The 19,457-nt window shown below is 50.0% G+C and overlaps 1 protein-coding gene across 1 annotated transcript in view; it reads right to left on the bottom strand.

The window, feature by feature from the left end:
- Positions 1-5,009: 5,009 nt before the first annotated feature.
- LOC122364251 overlaps positions 5,010-19,457 on the bottom strand; it is a 50,020-nt gene continuing 35,572 nt past the window's right edge. Inside the window, exons 35-47 of the mRNA XM_043334453.1 lie at positions 13,525-13,751; positions 12,929-13,123; positions 12,554-12,640; positions 11,935-12,069; positions 11,433-11,534; positions 11,027-11,222; positions 9,777-9,999; positions 9,344-9,511; positions 8,869-9,022; positions 8,464-8,685; positions 7,671-7,802; positions 7,382-7,553; positions 5,010-5,110 (exon numbers count right to left, since the gene is read on the bottom strand). Of these exons, the coding sequence (XP_043190388.1) occupies positions 5,010-5,110; positions 7,382-7,553; positions 7,671-7,802; positions 8,464-8,685; positions 8,869-9,022; positions 9,344-9,511; positions 9,777-9,999; positions 11,027-11,222; positions 11,433-11,534; positions 11,935-12,069; positions 12,554-12,640; positions 12,929-13,123; positions 13,525-13,751 (2,114 nt within the window). The remainder of the gene's footprint in view (positions 5,111-7,381; positions 7,554-7,670; positions 7,803-8,463; positions 8,686-8,868; positions 9,023-9,343; positions 9,512-9,776; positions 10,000-11,026; positions 11,223-11,432; positions 11,535-11,934; positions 12,070-12,553; positions 12,641-12,928; positions 13,124-13,524; positions 13,752-19,457) is intronic.

Raw genomic sequence — 19,457 nt, 5'->3', positions numbered from 1 at the left:
ACAATCACCGTTTGGTTCTCAACAGTGTCTCGCAACTTCATGACTCATGCATGGTTGTTGTCAATTGACAACTGCTGGAGTTGGAGGGGCTCGAAATTAAACGGGAATATCCGTTAAAATAATAACACATCAGCCTTAACATTTTGCCATATCGATCGACCTCAGTCGGGTTTTTCTGCCCTCCCATCTCCCCCAATCTGCCCTCCAGTCAGTCTACGTCCAAACATATCTGACGGCTTTATATTTAAGCCCCCTAACCAATATCTTTGACTGACCTATCCACCCCTTGATCGACCCTCGAACCTCCCTCTTCTCGTCTCAGTCCCCCAGCTCTGTGTACTCTACATTTCAGCTCCTTGAGAGTCCGTGACTGACCGTCCCCTCACCCGAGTACCCCTCTGACCGATTTCCCTCTTACTCAGTTCCCTGACCAACACCCTTGATTGGCCTACCCTCCCCCAGCCCCCCAACCCGACACCCTGTATTTCAGTCCCCCCTGACCTGACCCTGCCCCCCTCGCTACCCCCGCTAATCCTCCCTCTCTCTGCCCTCAGCTCTCCGCCTTCCTCCTGCTGGGCGTCGTAATCGCCGTCTGCGTCGGCGTCAGCCAGGCCTTCGGTAACGACGGATACGACAGTTTCGACGGTTACGACGGTTTCGACGGTTACGACGGTTACGACGATAATTACTACCGCGGCGGCGGACGCGGCGGCGCTTTCGGCGGCGGTTTCCGTCGCGCCAACGTGCGCTACTACAGCGCGCGCCGGGGATAGAGGAGCGGCTGGTTCCGGCTCTTCGTTTCACCGGGCAGGCACACCACAGGCAGGACTGAACATCGGAGTCGACCGACCCAGGCGGAGAGCTGCGCGGCAACAACGGCATCAGGAAATTTACAGTCAGCTGATCTGCTGCTGCTGATGGATGAAAAATGACGAGAAGTCTTTGGGATGTGTTCAGGCTCGACCAAGATGATTCGATTCTTTGAGCAATACTAAATACACAATGCCGTGCTAAACGTTGTTTTGATGTGCCGCTTGTGTTTATCCCGCATCCTAAGTTGATTTCTTTTTTAGTTACATATTTTACTTTTATACCACCGTAGCGTCTAACAATCGATCGAAACCTCCAAGGCCCTAAATACAAGGTTGCACGGACTTATTTCTACTAAACCTACCAGAATATAGTTTCACGGTTGATAATTTAAATAATTATTCAATCAAAATTTCTTTATTATTATCTCGTAATCATTTAAAAGCAATTTTATAAATCAACTTTCAATTTGCTTGCCTTTTACTAGCAAAATAACTTTTCTAGTATTGGGTCAACATAGTGGTGTAGCAGTAGGAACCACATCTGGCAAAACCCCAATGCCTACATACAGCAGAAAAGCAGCCACCAGGTGTCGCCACAGTCGCCACTTGGTCGCCACACAGATGTCGCGCGCGTCGCTAATCGCCACACTACCGATTTCCATAAGGACGCATATGTACGGATATGTCTAGGAAAGTCGCCCGTAAGGATTACGCTTACATCCTTTGCTTATGAGGTCGGTGGTTGGAAATTGGGAGGGGCTCAGCTATTTTCGACCGCGGATATGCCTTTATCACATGATGAGGAACATGCTGATAAGCGTTTTATGCGTCATAACAGCACAAAAGTATTTTTAATCATTTTTCAAAAATAGCCGTTCTGCCGTATCTTTCAGTGCAAGGTGCCGTCGGTCATCCCCGACGTGACGTCACGCAGGGAATTTGCCAGATTTTCCTACTAGACTTCGATACCCCCTGGAAACCTCAAAGTTTCCCCAACATCATTCGATGCTTTTCAAGATTTTTTTTCAGCCTGTCTCCCGAGTCACGCGCAGCTAAATGTTATAGAGCATAGCACTAGTACATTCCGCCCGATTCATCGCAGTGCGGAGAGAAACAGGCATCAGACAGCAGAGGAGAGGTAAAAATGTACCCGGCTGCTGTTTGAATAGACCTTGGTCCACTGACACTCATGAAGAATGGAGTGGGATCACCGTACCGAGCAGAGAACCGGCCTCACTACAGTTTTGAGTCGTTGCCCACTACTCGCCTTTCTGGCCGTTCTTCCACTCTCTGATTTCTCTCTGACCGTCAGAAGACCTGATAAGCCGGCTAAATACCGTCCGTTCTCACACTGAATGACGCTGCCGGCCAAAAGTCATTAATTATACTGGTGTCCATTAACTTACCCTTCACTGGCCCCAGGATGTTACTGAGAGATAACCCTGCATTTTTTCTTTTTAATAGCTTTAGTCCGAAGCCCGAACATTTTGAAAGGAAGGATTCACAAAGACAGAGCACCCACTAAGCGAAGCTTGTTGCGTTGAACCTGCCTTCTACCCTCCGATCGCGCAATTCCGGTTCTATGGCAGAATTTAGAGTCCAAAGTTTAACGTGCGCACATAGCCGCGCACGGCCGGTCCCCTCGCTGACTTCGCCTGGCTACGGCCTGCCACCAACTGCAGCCATACCTGTCAGGAGGGCCATAACGTCAAGCGCCTGTCGCGCTTTGAACCCGGACTGTTTTAACCGGGAACGCGTGCTCTCACCACGCGGAGTCCAACGCTCTACCAACTGAGCTACGGGACCCGCTGAAGTCCCTCGCCAGCCACCCAGCTTGGGGGAGGGGGGGGGGGAGCATAAAAGTCCTCAGCTGGTAACTTTTAAAGGTAGTGTGCCACCTTTGAAAGATTTCCCGTTTTATTTTTCCTAGGATAAGAAGCTTCTGTTTTTACCTAATATCGCAAAAAAAAATCAAAAATGGGCCTGGAATAGTGCCTTTTTCGCCTAAAAGTTTATCGGTTTTTAGATATGTATAACAACTGTAGTGGGCTCACCTGCAAACAGGCGTCGGGCAACAATCGCGAATGCGGCGCACTTGTGACAATAAGCAAAGGTCATTATAGTGTTACGACCATACGACGTACGGGAATGAGTTATCAGCTGTCTAATCGGAGACAACACAATGTCGAGCCTTAAACTGTAAGCCTGTATTGGTATTGTTTCTTAAATTTGGCTGTCGAACATTAATTTGTGGTTTGAAATATGATTTTATGTAAAATAATTGATATGAAACAGCCGTCTCTTAAGTTATGACCCCATTACACCACACGCAAGTGGCAGAAATGACAATGATCAGCTGACGCATTTTTTCTTGGCCGAAGTCAGAGCGCGCGGCCCGACGCACCACGCGTATTTGGAAATTCCGACCTCGACGAGCATCAGAAGCCACCTAACAGGCGTGTTCGAAACCGCAGGAGATGATGATGAACGGGTTTATCGAAACTTGATTGGATGAGCCTATCGGTAATAGCGATTTTAGTGTGTGCATTTATTGTTCATAGTGGTGTGAAATGTGGTTGGGGTACGACCGACAACCCGTCGGGGCGAATTTCGCACTGGGGTACTCAAAATTTGAAGAATTTAAGACGTTTCCATAAGTTTTGAAGGTATGGATAAGTTCTAAAAATCCGGTTCTCCTTATCCGGGTCATTAACTCCATATGGTCCAAGAAAGCTGGCACACTACCTTTAAGCCAACGGTCACAGAGCCGGGAGCTACGTCGCAATACGAAGCTCGCCACGAGATACCTACTTTCGATTCTTGGATCAAATGTGCCCAGGAACAGGTCAGAGCTAGGTCAAGTACCCAAAATTACATTTTCAGCAGTGAATACTTAAAATCGTGGGCTGGTCATATCTACTCATATAATCGGTCAAGGCATTCAATTGTTACCGCAGAAGTGTCTGGTATTCTGGCCAGCAATGACCTTTAGGAAGATGTCGCGGTTCAAATGTCGTTGGGCTCAGGGCATGCAACGCCATGAAAATTGTAAAAATTATGGGGTACTGACTTTCCATAGATATCCGCCTCTTTTACGGATACCTATTTATCCGACCCCCACCCCCTTCAATAAGTGCGCGTGATAATACACCCAACACGTTACCGACACGGAGCAACACGATCGCCTAAATCAACGTTCAGACTTCAGAGCTCCAGGCGACAGGCGCTCCCAAGCTATCAATAACGGGACCGAACTGCCGCTGACACGTGCGAGCGGTCAAGGCCGTTCGCGTGACAGCGCCCCTGGCGGCCGAGTGCCGTAACTATGATTGGAGCGGATTTTTGGGTTCACGGATTGGTTAATTCAATCTGAATATCTAGCAGTAACTACTCGTGGTAGTATAAGCCACTTTCTGAGTTCTGATATTGCGGTAAAATGAAACAGTAAACTCACTAGCATAAGTGAGTACGACTCCGAAAAAGAAGATCATAGTTTTCAGGCCCTGAGACTGCTAACTGCTAAGGTATTCAGCACCCCCTGCATCACCAGGCCACGACGATAAACACAAAATACCATTCATTTGTCATAATTTATTATTAAAACATAGCACTTGGTGTTTTACTTTTCAACCTCGGCTGCCTCAGAATTTGTTGGAATGAACTCAAATCGCAAGGGACTCGGTCAGCGCCACACTGTGGCACTGCGAGCAACTGTCGTTTCGTCTGGCGGCCGTGTGGCGGCGCTGTCGGCGCTCGGCCGGCGGTCAAAGAGAAATCATTATCGGCAGACACGATCACGATCAGGTAGTGCGCGGAGAGTCCGCGGGCAATAGGAGGTAAAAACAAACGGTCTCGGCCGGCGCCGGCTGACGCGCCGGCCCGCGCGGCGCCCCCTGCCCGTGAGACTCGGCCGTGCGCGGCCCGCGCGCGCCACGGGCCGCTTGGCAGCTCAGATCGCTCGCTCGCGCGCTCTTTCTCTCGACTCTCTCGACTCGCTCTTTCTCTCTCTCAGCAGCTCAGTAGCGCTCTGGCCCGCTGCTGTTGCGGACGCACGCGCGCGTCCCTAGCTAGGGGGTAATCACAGCTCGACAGGGGCGACGGGCCCGAGCCCGGCCGCCAATCAACACTGTACACGGTGGCGCCACCTATTGGCGGCCCGCCCAACTAGCGTTTGTCGGCTCCGCCGCCTTCTCAAGCTCAATTGTAGATCTTGATGGCCTTCTCCAGGTAGTTGTATCGGGAGCGCTTTGGCGTCTTGTTCATGTGCTCCAGACCCAGCCAGGAGAGAGTCGAGGAGCCTGAAAATGGCGGGGAGAACAGTCAAAACGACGTCTTGGTAAGACGCAGCAAGCACGATCGATTAGCAATATGTAGCAGGCGCCTAACATGTGCCTGATAGTCATTTGTTTCTGTATAAGAAAGACCTGTAATTGGAGAAGCAAAGTCAGAGCGTGAACCCAAAGCAAGCACTCACACAATATTCTTATATTTCCTGATAACGGTCAGCTTTCCGATCATCCATCCTGCCAACAGTGTACGGAGTGACCGGTACCAGCCGGCTCTCACCATTCCTCATGGGTGGCTCCGGCTACCCAGAAACCTTCACCCAGGTCCATCCCCTTCACCCAAACTCCTTAACAAAACGTGTATCCCACCGACAGCATTTCCCAAATAGCCAGGAAGACAGTGTCGACTGCCAGTCAGCTACGCTTCATCCGCAGCTCGCTTTTGGTTTCAGGCTCAGCTGTTGAGCCATAAACCAAACGAACTTAACCAGTCGTTTACGAACAAATCGTAAACGAACTAAACCAGTCACGTATTAAAATGTAATGCCACGAAATACCACATCCACTTTCAGCTGTGTTCATTCAGTCAGTATCTGTCATGATTAACGCACCACATTAGCTAAGAACCTGCTATCTCACTTAATCAGTCCCAAGCCCTGTTAAATCCACAGCCGTTCGCTGACTTGTGCCCGGCCTGGCGTCAGAAGGCAGCTAACCGAACGCGTTGGTGGCTCAGACATCAAGGTCAAATGTGTGCTTACGGTTCAGCTTTTCAAACAGCCATAGCCGTTCCTGTTATAAAGTACCGGCTGAGGGTTTATTAACCCGCGCCCTGGTGGGGTCTGTTTATAACGCGACCTGGTGGGGGGGGGGGCTATTTTTTGCCCCCCCCCCCTCGTATCTCCGAAACTACTGGACGGATCCGCAAAATTCAAACGGCGTTCGATAGCCCTGTCAAATTTGTCGAAGGAAACCAAATTTTATTGACCTCGGGGTCACCGATGACGTCACAGGTCAGGTCAAAGATAAAATGTTTCACCGTTCACGGGGCTTCTAGGGAAAGCGCTTTAACACCGAGTAAAACGCATTTTGTCGAAAATCAGCGATAAGACGTCAGTTGTCTAGTACATATGTTGCTATTAGAGGTCACTGGTCATACCAGGTCAGGTCACAGGTCAGGTCACCAAAGGTCACCAAGGGTCACCACATGAACCCAACTTTACTAAGGTTGTGCGATGCATGTTTTATGGCCAGTTTTTCATTTCCAACCCAATGGTGTTGGTTATAAGACCATCAGGTACGGTTTAGGTCACTTTCTGGTGGAGGTCAGGTCAAGGTCAGGTCAAAAAAGGTCAAATTTCAAAGTTGATATTTTTGCATAAAAAGGGTATCGATTCGATGCAGCTCGTCACGGGGAGTCTAATGGTGGTCTTTGTTTTGCGCTACGAGGTCTAGAATTGCTGAAAATTGAGTTTGAAAATTTGACGTCATCAATTTTGAACAGTTTTTTTCGCTATAACTTCGCCAAAAAAAGAGGTATCAATCTAAAATTTGGTATGTGGATGGAAGGCGGTAAGGACTATCACATATATTCCGGTTTTTGCGAAATTCAAAAAACTTTTTGGATTTTTCGACTATTATATCCCAAAAATATATTTTTTGATTTTTGGGGGTCAAAATCAAAAAAATTCAAAAATCCGAGATAGCAGTTTTGTAGCCCTGTCAATTCTACAGCTTTTATGTCCTAAACATTTTTCTGTGTTTGCAAAGCTATAGGCCTGACAGCTCTTCCCGCGAAACCCTTTTTTGGGTCGAAAACGGCAGAACATGACGTCACTCTGACGTCATTTCCGGCCAACCTATCATAGCTTTTGGAAAAATTTTTGGTCACCATGTGTAAAATTGATGTCCGGGAGGGTACTGAAAGTTTGGTGACGATCGGCGCAGCGGTTCTGGAGATATATCGAAAAGTCTGGAGGGGGGGGGGGCAAAAAATAGCCCCCCCCACCAGGTCGCGGGTTAAACTGGAACGTATTCATGTAAGGTGCGTCAAATACGAATTATAAGACGTGCAAAGTACGAGGAGCATGGCATACGACTAAGAACTGAAAGTCAGCAACCAACAAACTTGGCAACGTTTCTTTCTCACGTGAATAGCAACGGCTGCCCAATTGCTGTTGCCCAGCGGCCACTTTAGAGTGATGCACCCATGTCGGGCGGATAACCCTGCAGTAAATCTGTGGTATGACAATAAGCATGTGAGTGTCGGAAACCGGTTCTCACCTGAGCCAATCTTGGGCCGAATATCCTGTAGACTGAGGTGCCAGTCGGCCTCCTCTGGCACAAACTTGTGCGTCGCCTGAGACACTAGTGCGAACCGATACTTTTCAAACTCTTTGTCTGGAACCTCGAGTTTCTTCTGTATCCGCTCTTTGACTGCCGAAAACAGCTCTCCCTGCGGACGGGTCAGGTCAGGTCAGGTAACTGGCAGACCGCAGCATGCAAACCGCAAGGATAATCCGTCGGATCACTTCGTCTCTAAGTGCTCACACTACCAAAGCAGACCACTTACGTCTTTGACTCGGAGCAGGAAGGGCACACCGAACGTGGAGAAGATCTCCTTCTGGAAGTGGGCGCACGGCACGAGCAGCTCGTCCTCCTCTAGTTTGAGTTCGTCACGCGGCGTCTCCTCCACCCGGTACACCTGACACGGAGACGGAAGAGATGGTTACAGCGAGGAGATAACTACATAGTTGGAAGAGAAATTCATAGGGGATGTCACCAAGAGAGGAAGAATATATGTAGGGAGACAGTCAACGATGAATTGCCTGGGGGGTACTGTAGTGCCAAGAGGCCAGCCATACATTAGGGAAGGGTCCGTGGAAGTAAAAAAATGCAGTAAAAGCGGTCAGCCTAAGCGGTCAGCCTATAGTCCCAAAACGCACCACGCCCTTCACTGCCCCCCCCCCTGCTGCACATGACTTAAAAACTCTACTATTGTCTGTTCCATATCAAGCTCGGGCGGCCAAAGTGCCCCGCTCAAAGCAGGGCGTGATTTCTATACACATAGCTATTATACAAGCGACTTTTGCCGCTCGCTTCGCGTCGCGACGGGGTATTACGTCAGCCTGTTAAACTCTCGTCACGTATTTTTTGGTTCCATCCCGATCGCTTGTCCGGTTGCTGAGATATTAGTATATTAGACGAATTGAACGAAGCAGATAATTGCCGAAAAAAAAAATCAAACTCAGCTCGGTATGGAACAGACTTTATTTCGTACGTATTTCACGTTCCCTCACAGCTGCATATACCCCCTTCCCCCAACTTTCAACACCAGTCCCCCAAACTTCCACCCTTGCACCCACCTTGGCCGAGCCGACCGGCAGGGTATCCAGGTGTGTAAACTCCTTCACCACACTGACTATCTTGTGTCCGACGATCTCCAGGAGTCGCAGCTGGCCCGAGCCGCCGTCAGCGAGCTGCACCTGTTTGGCCGCCTCCTCGAGAAGGTCTGCCACCGTGCCGTCCTTGTTCGGGTACAGCACGAGCTCCTTCTCCTCCTTGAGGCGAGGACCGACCCAGATACACTGCGAGGGAAAATGGTGCGACGGTTAGATGGACGAACGTTACGACGGGCAAACTAATAACCCAGTCCACTTAGCTCCCAACCCCAACGTCGTAGGCCTAAACTTGAAACTGTTTATCATTGAATGATGAATTTAGTCCGTCTCTTTGTCCTTTAGCCAGCCTCTCGCTGAACTCCAACTCACCTTGACCTGCCGTTTGTTTTCCAGCTCGTTGATGCGGATCGAGAGCTGCTGGTAGTAGATGCGCTTGGGCTGCCTGGGTTTGTAGCCGACCAGGAGATCCTTGAGCGTACCCTCGTAGGTGCAGCGCAGTGCGTTACCGGGACCCTCCCGGTAGCTGGAGCAGGTGACAGCGGGGTCAGATAGAGTAAGAAATGAGACGGCACCCGCCAAGATACCGGCGCAGAGCCGAAAACGGCCGATGATACGTCATGTAATACATACGGCGGCAAGAAACGATAGGGTTAGTGATATGCCGAAGAAGTGCATAAGCTGAAGTCATAAATGGGCACGTTTCCCTAACAGTTCATTGCCAACCAGCTCCAAACAGGACACGATATACACATACAAATTACCATCAAGTTCCCATCAGCGTATTCTACTCGTCCTATTTGCCACTAGTGCCACATCACGGCGGTCCCGGCCTGATCTTGCTCACTTTTGCGCCTTGAAGAACTGCAGCATGTAGGGGTCGGTGCCGAGCCGGAGCGCCACGGCGCGCGCCATCTGATCGTAGTTCATCCGCTGGGAGAGCTCGATCACAATACCCGGGTCCGACGGCACCGTCTTATCGCAGAACGTCACCTCCACCCGGTAGAAGAGATCTCTGTGAATGGGACAGCGTTAGAAAGAATGTCATCTCTACAAGGTAGAAGATTTGTTCCGCACACATGAGGGACGGGAGTTGTGTGGTTTGGTTTGAGCATTGCCTCCACAGGGAAAAAACTTGTAGTTTAAACATTTCAATGAGTTTGACAAGCCAGACCACAACTGCATACCGAGATGTCCATGGTAAGAATAGAGCCGCGACACGTATTCTGCCTGATCGGTTCTTTTTTACCACACTTTTTTACCCCTTCCTTAAAACTCACTTGTAGTAATCCTCGACAGTCGGCAGGTCGCCGTCGCACGGCTCATGCTCGGCCTTCTGGAAGAGGATGATGTCTCCGTCCATCAGCTCGTCCAGCGCCTTGTCCAGCGACGTCTCCAGCTCCTCCAGACGCTCCACCATGTTCGGTTTTAGCTCCTCGTACAGGTGCAGCTCGGTGTCCGGAGGGAAGCCGGCCCGCTCGTTGAGGAGGGGAACCAGCTCGCCTGGCGACGAAGGAGATCGGTTAGAAGAGGGAGAATGATCACGAAACCTATATCGTGACTAATGACTATCAAACTACTTACCTCATGAACAAACAAATACTAGCCAATTATCGCGCATATTTGCGTGCCTGCAAACTACACATCACAATGTCAAATCAATTGGCATCGTTGCATATCTCTCAGTATGACTATCAGTAAACGCATTTTTTTTTTAAACTAATCTATGAAATAGTCCGCCGCCCATGAACAGACGACCAGGAGTGTCCACCCACGGTCCCGCACGACCACAGAACCATACGTTAACACCAAAAACAAAAATATGCAAGTCGTGACACTCCCTGCTAAGAAAAGGAAAATAACAAAAAAAGAAGCGAAAAAAACCTGTGCAGCCAAATACAGATGCAAGTAGTGTTATGAGTCATGCATGCAAGGGGCGGAAAGAAATCAAAGCTAAAAATAGCTTTGACTAGACACTACGTTTTTTTTTATTCAGTACCTTTACATTCATACCTTGGTTAGTTACACATTCGCACAGGGAGTTGGAACAATCACACAAGGACATGGGTATAAGCCAGTAGCATGCAGATCAAAAGGTCGGTGTCGGTTCCTGGTCAGGTTTCAGCATGGTCAAATGCCCACCGAAATAGGCCACCCAGCTAAGCAAGCTTGTTGCTGGGCGAGCCTAACTCGGCAGGCGGGGTAGATGAGGGGCGAGTTATTCTAATATTGCTTTCTCTATCGGAGATAAAGACCACTACGGTATCTAAAACTTCTAGGACTTCCTCTTGCGGCAGGCGCAAAAAAAAAAATCCACAAACGCACATACACAACATAAACGGCACATGACACATTAATACAATACAAAGAAAGTGATACACATATAACCAAAACATTAAATGGGTAGCTACCCTGTAGCTAACTTTTAGTAAACACTTCAAAGTAATATATCCGCGATGGTTCTGGCTACTGCGCAAGACACCTAGTCAGCGCCCACCGAAGGGCGACAGGTTGGTTAGTTGTCACTCACGGACTTTGCTGGAGATGGGTATGTACTGGTGGCCGCAGTAGTGAATCTGCTTGGTGCGCGGACAGTAGAGTTTGAAGAAGATGAGCACATCACAGTCTTTGTCGAACGGCGGCAGCGAGGCGGTGGGCGGCTGGTCGGCCGGCAGACACTCCAGGAACAGCGTCCACGCAGAGTTCGAGTCGGCCAGGTCTGACACCTGAGGGAAGGTCACAGAGGTCAGAAAGGTCACAGAGGTCAGAGTCACAGCCAGTTCCCAACCTTCTGTAGCAGGATGCATGCCGACGATTGATGAAGTATCCATCTTTTTTAGCATGAGAGTGTACAATGTCGACTGCTGACACCTTACCCACCGTTTCTCAGCATATTTCGCAGTTTCTCTATTATCGGTGTTTTTTTTCTCTCTCACCTTTTTCAGGATGTCTCCGTCCATGTCGATCACCGTGGGTCGGTTAGTCTGGTTGGTGCGGATCGTCATCGGCCACGGCCGAAGGTGTTTCACAGGTACTTTCTGTCAACAGGCCGGGAGGCGAGAGCGTCTAAGCTTAGCACCAACGGTGACCACGCAGACATCGGGAACCAACGCTCTGAAATAACGCTGTGCAGTTAGAATCCGTGCCGTGAATTTACGCTGTAATCCTATAAAAATTTACCACGGAGACCTGACACTGTTTTCACACAGTGAACCTAACTGTGACTGGGCTCGACACCCTGAACTTTCACCAGGAGCCTTAACTTTGTGTTAGCTCACCATTAACCTAAGCCATGAACTAAATATAATCTTTCAACGTGAGGCAGGACCAAACTGCCATCCTAGACAGTGATCCCACAAACGCCTCCCGCCTGACCTCACAAATCGGAGTCACATCTCAACTCTCTGTCAAACCCCAAACAGTGACAAAATTACTCACCAGTGTCTCTGAGAAGAGGTCCATCATTTCTCGGAGGGTGGCCGACTTTTTCACTCTGAACGTCCGGTAGTTGACCTTCTCGGGGTCGTACAGGTCCGGACCGTGGTGACCCTCGAAACTGTCCTCCAGAACCACCTGCGGAAGATAGGAGCGTCAGTGGACGTTACTGAGGTCATGTCGGGTCACATCAGGCCATGCTCACACATAAGCTGCCCGCGTCAGGTCACAGTTGTACAGGACTCGGCAATTATGTAAGACGGACCCCGACGAGTCTGAGGGCCGAAGTGAGACAAAGGAGCTAAGGAATGATGCCACGGTGGGGCTGAGGATTAGCGACGTTCTATTATTATTATACATTAGATTATTATTATACAAAGATTAGCGATTAGCGACGATTAGCGACCCCAAGACGTAAGGCAGAGGGGTTCCATCCGGCCCCCTCGCAGGACGGCGGAGCACACGAACACTTACAACTGGGAGGAAAGGGTAAAGGGGCAACCAACAGAAGTAAAAACGAGCCGATCCCGGTGTATTTGGGGTTAAGACAGAGCCCAAACAGCTGATGACGGCGGGCAGGCCCCGCATGTCCGGCCTAAGATGTTCAATACACGTCACTGACCTGTACGGGCATGTAGAGGTGCTGTTCGTTCCTCTCCCGCCGCCGGATGGCCTCCAGACGCTTCTCCTCCTGCAGTCGCTCAGTCAGCTGGGAAAAAAAAAACAGGAGGAAAAGGCGTTAGAGAGGCGGTCGAGCGCTGGCCAGAATACATATATCTGGACTCTAGTCCGTGCAAATATACTTCAATTGCCCTTTGGTCTACAAATATCCGGTCACAGCACCACTGCTCAATTCCTAGCAACATTTGACATCAAAACATCTGGTCCCAGAATCTACTCATATATACTCTGTTCCCAGTGCAGCATGGTCCACGTAGTATGTCTCCATTTCCCAGTACCTCTTTCCTTCCGCCCACGCCACCGTCCCACCGCTCACCTCCAGCGGGATGTCCTGTTCGGTGACCTCCTGCAGCACCTCGGCCAGGTGCGAGCGGCGGATGTAGACCAGCATGTAGGCGTTGGTGCTGTGGCGCACCGTCAGGTTCAACTCCTCGTCCTGACCGCCAAAGTTGTGGTCGATCGCCTCCTGGCGCGTGCACCGCGACACCACGTCGTCGTCGAACTTACACCACTGGTGAAGGGGAAGAACGGGTGTGAGAAGGTTAGATCAATATTGACACCACGAAGCTCGACTAAAAACTAACCGTAACTAGCCAGTTAAATAGACCTAGACTAGTTCCCATTTACTTTATTATTTTACTTTGAATCTTCAGAAACTAACTATAGCTGTACCTTTCTCATGCTTACCATCCCAATCTGCTAAGGAAAAACTTCTCCGAAACAGCATTAGCTTAGTCGTTAACTGGTCTACTGAACTGGTGTCGGGTTTTACGAGTCAATTCACAAACGTGACACACCTGATGACATATTAAGGATCCTCCCACCGCAAACGGCTGACTTTCCCAACACAAACGCCATTCCCCCCCCCCTCCTTCCCCATTCCTGCCACATTTGCCTATCACCCTTCCGTACCTTTCCGTCGCCTCTGGGGTTAATGAAGACCACATAGTGGCCGCCGTGGTTGTCTCCCGAGTGGACGAGCACCGCGTGCAGCACGTACTCGGCCGGCGTGCTCTCCGGCGTCTGCAGAAAGTCGTTCAGACGCAGCACGTCCGGGAACTCGAACCTGCCAGAGAGGAAGAGAGAAAAAAAGAGGAAGTGAGTGGGTGTGTGTGTGTGGGGGGGGGGGGTCCTGACTCCTGATGCATACGGGGCAGCCGAGAGGCATCGGGTTCCGGCCTAAAGCCTGAGTAGAACATAATATTGTGCGAGAGTGCACGTTGTTCACACTTAATTCACAGCTGGCTTTGCCCATCCCTGAAGCCTGACCACTCGATATCTAGTTACGGAGCGAGCGAAGCGAGCGTAGTCTTTCCTTAGATTAACGGAAATTTCTGAGTATGAGCGGCCGGCCGGCCGGCCGGCCGGCCGTGGTCACGCTTTTGCGAGGCTTATATCTCAGCAACCACTTGACCGATTTACACGCGGTAATTTTTGTAGGGTAGCTTCATTCCTTCTACCAAGTATTGGACTATTCCTGATGCATGTGGGTGACCCCTTATGCACGTGCCACGTGCAAAACGAAGAGGTGTCCGTTTTGTAATTGTTGCAATATCTCGGTAACTACTTGGCCGATTGCGCTGAAAGTTGGCATGTAGGTAGGCACCCACTAGGCACTGCATATCCATGTGCCAGAGTTGGGGTGCTGCTGCACGTGCGCACGTGCAGGGGTCGTTTCCAGATCTCGAGAACGGCTGGACCGATGGCGCTCAAATTTGGTACACGGTTAGGGACCAGTTAGTAGGGTGCCGTGCACAAGTCAGTTGGGACCCATTTTGCACGTGCGCACGTGCAGGGTGCCGCTCCCAGATCTCGAGAACGGCTGGGCCGATTGTGCTCAAATTTGGCACATCGCTAGAAACCGGTCAGTAGGGTGCCGTGCACAAGTCAGTTGGAGGTACCCCCTCGAAATTTCGCACGTGCAAGACTCACCCCCTCGCTCGCTCCGTTAGTCGCCCCAAAAGGCGCTATACTGGTTACACAATCGCACAGAAGGGAATCATCAGCTGAACAGTGAACAGCCTGTCAAAATGACAAACATTTCCATCAATGTTGTTGTTTATTGGGGCTTTAGGGCGCGCCGACTGCGAAGGTCATTTTGCGCCCATAACGTCACTCTAATAAAACAAGTGTTTCAAAACAAGAGACCTTCTATATACCAAGGCTAAGAAAGTAAAAGACTTGATAAAAACGGCAAGGTAAGATAGAACAACGCAAGAGCGTCGTAACAATCAACTGACTAGACAAGTAGACTAGAGAGGAATTGGGTCAGGTTGAGTAAATCACCTGGAAGTTGACCGAACGGATAAAGGAAAAAATATTGCCGGATAAAACCCAGGGTGACTCGTCACCCAGTAGGTGGCGGATAGTGGTACCAGGAGCAATACAGCCCAGGTAGCGTGTCCGGTTCCGTTCAAAGAGTGGGCAAGATAAAAGAACGTGAGCGACGGTTAGAGGCACGGAACACCTGTTGCACAAAGGCTGCTCACCTCCTGAAGGAGATAGCTGTGCGTCGCGTATGTGTGACCAATACGGAGTCTGCAGAGGACCACTTCCTGGAAACGATTGCCTTGCAGGCAAGACTGCCAAGGCTCTAGAGTTGGTTTCAACTCTCTCAGCTTGTTCCTTACACACAAATCCCACTCTGCCTGCCACTTTGAAAGCATGAAGGGTCGCACCAGCGGATAAAAATCCCGGGCAGGCAGAGGCAAGCGCCGAGTGCAGGGTGCTGCGGCGGCGCGTCTGGCAGCAGCATCAGCAAGCTCATTGCCTTCAATGCCGACGTGACTGGGAATCCAGCAGAAACGGACTGATTTTCCAGATTGCTCCACCGACGTAAGCCGAGTTAAAATGTCCCGCACGATGGGGTCAACTGAGTTAAAAGTACGTAAGGCCAATAAGCTGCTAAGAGAATCAGATAAAATCAAGTAAAAGGGACTGCCAGAAACCTCGATGAAACACAAAGCCTTCTCTATAGCGACTAGCTCTGAAGAAAACACCGAGGCGGAAGGTGGCAGAGAAACGAGCGGGGTGTCACGACCAGCGACAAAAGAGCAGCCCGCTCCCTCGGTTGTCTTCGAGCCGTCTGTATAAACCGTGATAAAACCATCATAAACGGCAATGTGCTCTAAGGCTCTGGCTCGCGCCTCAGCAGGCAACAAGTTGTCCTTCTTAACAGTCGATAGTGAGAGGTCCACTTGCGGATTGGCGTTTTTCCAGGGTGGAGGGGGCGTGTCCCAGGTACGCCGAACGCCACGCAAGGATATGTTAGCAGCTGAAAAAAGACCTCCCATGCGTTCTCCGAACGACGGTCGTACCCTCCCGTCAGATCGAGTAGCGTGACGTGAAAAGACGTACGGGTACGTCGGATGCGTTGGGTATTGGCGAAGTTTCAAAGTGTAACGCATCCCCAGCATCTGGCGACGAAGAGCTAGAGGTGGCTCATTCGTTTCAGCCAGAAGACTACTCTTTGGAGAAGTGCGGAAAGCCCCGGTGGCAACGCGGAGCGCAGCGTGATGTACTGCGTCCAGGGACTTCTTGCTGGACTCACTTGCAGAATCATAAACAAAACACGCGTAGTCCAGCTTCGATATCAAAAGAATCAAGAACACACAGAATCGCGCAGCCAACAGGCTTACTTTTTGCTGCCTGGAAGCTACCTAATCGAACAATCCACTCATCTACTAAACACAAAAAAAATATCGGAACAATAACCGCGATAAATAACCAAACTTCCATTCCCCATCGGTGCAACCATCGACCACTAGTCCGCGCCCTGCCGCCATTTTCAGTATTTATCAGCAATCAGTGAGCCTCGGCACGGTTCATTAACAATTGCTCGGAAGCTCTGGAAAATCGATACTACTAGCTAGCGACAAACCTCAAAGTTTCCCCAACATCATTCGATGCTTTTCAAGATTTTTTTTCAGCCTGTCTCCCGAGTCACGCGCAGCTAAATGTTATAGAGCATAGCACTAGTACATTCCGCCCGATTCATCGCAGTGCGGAGAGAAACAGGCATCAGACAGCAGAGGAGAGGTAAAATGTACCCGGCTGCTGTTTGAATAGACCTTGGTCCACTGACACTCATGAAGAATGGAGTGGATCACCGTACCGAGCAGAGAACCGGCCTCACTACAGTTTTGAGTCGTTGCACTACTCGCCTTTTGGCCGTTCTTCCACTCTCTGATTCTCTCTGACCGTCAGAAGACCTGATAAGCCGGCTAAATACCGTCCGTTCTCACACTGAATGACGCTGCCGGCCAAAAGTCATTAATTATACTGGTGCCATTAACTTACCTTCACTGGCCCCAGGATGTTACTGAGAGATAACCCTGCATTTTTTCTTTTTAATAGCTTTAGTCCGAAGCCCGAACATTTTGAAGGAAGGATTCACAAAGACAGAGCACCCACTAAGCGAAGCTTGTTGCGTTGAACCTGCCTTCTACCCTCCGATCGCGCAATTCCGGTTCTATGGCAGAATTTAGAGTCCAAAGTTTAACGTGCGCACATAGCCGCGCACGGCCGGTCCCCTCGCTGACTTAGCCTGGCTACGGCCTGCCACCAACTGCAGCCATACCTGTCGGAGGGCCATAACGTCAAGCGCCTGTCGCGCTTTGAACCCGGACTGTTTTAACCGGGAACGCGTGCTCTACCACGCGGAGTCCAACGCTCTACCAACTGAGCTACGGGACCCGCTGAAGTCCCTCGCCAGCCACCCCAGCTTGGGGGAGGGGGGGGGGGAGCATAAAAGTCCTCAGCTGGTAACTTTTAAAGGTAGTGTGCCACCTTTGAAAGATTTCCCGTTTTATTTTTCCTAGGATAAGAAGCTTCTGTTTTTACCTAATATCGCAAAAAAAAATCAAAAATGGGCCTGGAATAGTGCCTTTTTCGCCTAAAAGTTTATCGGTTTTTAGATATGTATAACAACTGTATTGGGCTCACCTGCAAACAGGCGTCGGGCAACAATCGCGAATGCGGCGCACTTGTGACAATAAGCAAAGGTCATTATAGTGTTACGACCATACGACGTACGGGAATGGTTATCAGCTGTCTAATCGGAGACAACACAATGTCGAGCCTTAAACTGTAAGCCTGTATTGGTATTGTTTCAATTTGGCTGTCGAACATTAATTTGTGTTTGAAATATGATTTTATGTAAATAATTGATATGAAACAGCCGTCTCTTAAGTTATGACCCATTACACCACACGCAAGTGGCGAAATGACAATGATCAGCTGACGCATTTTTTCTTGGCCGAAGTCAGAGCGCGCGGCCCGACGCACCACGCGTATTTGGAAATTCCGACCTCGACGAGCATCAGAAGCCACCTAACAGGCGTGTTCGAAACCGCAGGAGATGATGATGAACGGGTTTATCGAAACTTGATTGGATGAGCCTATCGGTAATAGCGATTTTAGTGTGTGCATTTATTGTTCATAGTGGTGTGAAATGTGGTTGGGGACGACCGACAAACCCGTCGGGGCGAATTTCGCACTGGGGTACTCAAAATTTGAAGAATTTAAGACGTTTCCATAAGTTTTGAAGGTATGGATAAGTTCTAAAAATCCGGTTCTCCTTATCCGGGTCATTAACTCCATATGGTCCAAGAAAGCTGGCACACTACCTTTAAGCCAACGGTCACAGAGCCGGAGCTACGTCGCAATACGAAGCTCGCCACGAGATACCTACTTTCGATTCTTGGATCAAATGCCCAGGAACAGGTCAGAGCTAGGTCAAGTACCCAAAAATTACATTTTCAGCAGTGAATACTTAAAATCGTGGGCTGGTCATATCTACTCATATAATCGGTCAAGGCATTCAATTGTTACCGCAGAAGTGTCTGGTATTCTGGCCAGCAATGACCTAGGAAGATGTAGGTGTCGCGTTCAAATTCGTTGGCTCAGGGCATGCAACGCCATGAAAATTGTAAAAATTATGGGGTACTGACTTTCCATAGATATCCGCCTCTTTTACGGATACCTATTTATCCGACCCCCACCCCCTTCAATAAGTGCGCGTGATAATACACCCAACACGTTACCGACACGGAGCAACACGATCGCCTAAATCAACGTTCAGACTTCAGAGCTCCAGGCGACAGGCGCTCCCAAGCTATCAATAACGGGACCGAACTGCCGCTGACACGTGCGAGCGGTCAAGGCCGTTCGCGTGACAGCGCCCCTGGCGGCCGAGTGCCGTAACTATGATTGGAGCGGATTTTTGGGTTCACGGATTGGTTAATTCAATCTGAATATCTAGCAGTAACTACTCGTGGTAGTATAAGCCACTTTCTGAGTTCTGATATTGCGGTAAAATGAAACAGTAAACTCACTAGCATAAGTGAGTACGACTCCGAAAAAGAAGATCATAGTTTTCAGGCCCTGAGACTGCTAACTGCTAAGGTATTCAGCACCCCCTGCATCACCAGGACGATAAACACAAAATACCATTCATTTGTCATAATTTATTATTAAAACATAGCACTTGGTGTTTTACTTTTCAACCTCGGCTGCCTCAGAATTTGTTGGAATGAACTCAAATCGCAAGGGACTCGGTCAGCGCCACACTGTGGCACTGCGAGCAACTGTCGTTTCGTCTGGCGGCCGTGTGGCGGCGCTGTCGGCGCTCGGCCGGCGGTCAAAGAGAAATCTATCGGCAGACACGATCACGATCAGGTAGTGCGCGGAGAGTCCGCGGGCAATAGGAGGTAAAAACAAACGGTCTCGGCCGGCGCCGGCTGACGCGCCGGCCCGCGCGGCGCCCCCTGCCCGTGAGACTCGGCCGTGCGCGGCCCGCGCGCGCCACGGGCCGCTTGGCAGCTCAGATCGCTCGCTCGCGCGCT

This window comes from Amphibalanus amphitrite, unplaced genomic scaffold, assembly GCF_019059575.1.
Source record: "Amphibalanus amphitrite isolate SeventyFive unplaced genomic scaffold, NRLGWU_Aamphi_draft 000664F_arrow, whole genome shotgun sequence".
NCBI classification, from domain to species: Eukaryota; Metazoa; Arthropoda; class Thecostraca; order Balanomorpha; family Balanidae; genus Amphibalanus; species Amphibalanus amphitrite.
Note: the sequence above shows the minus strand (reverse complement) of the source record. Positions and strands in the feature narration are given on the sequence as shown.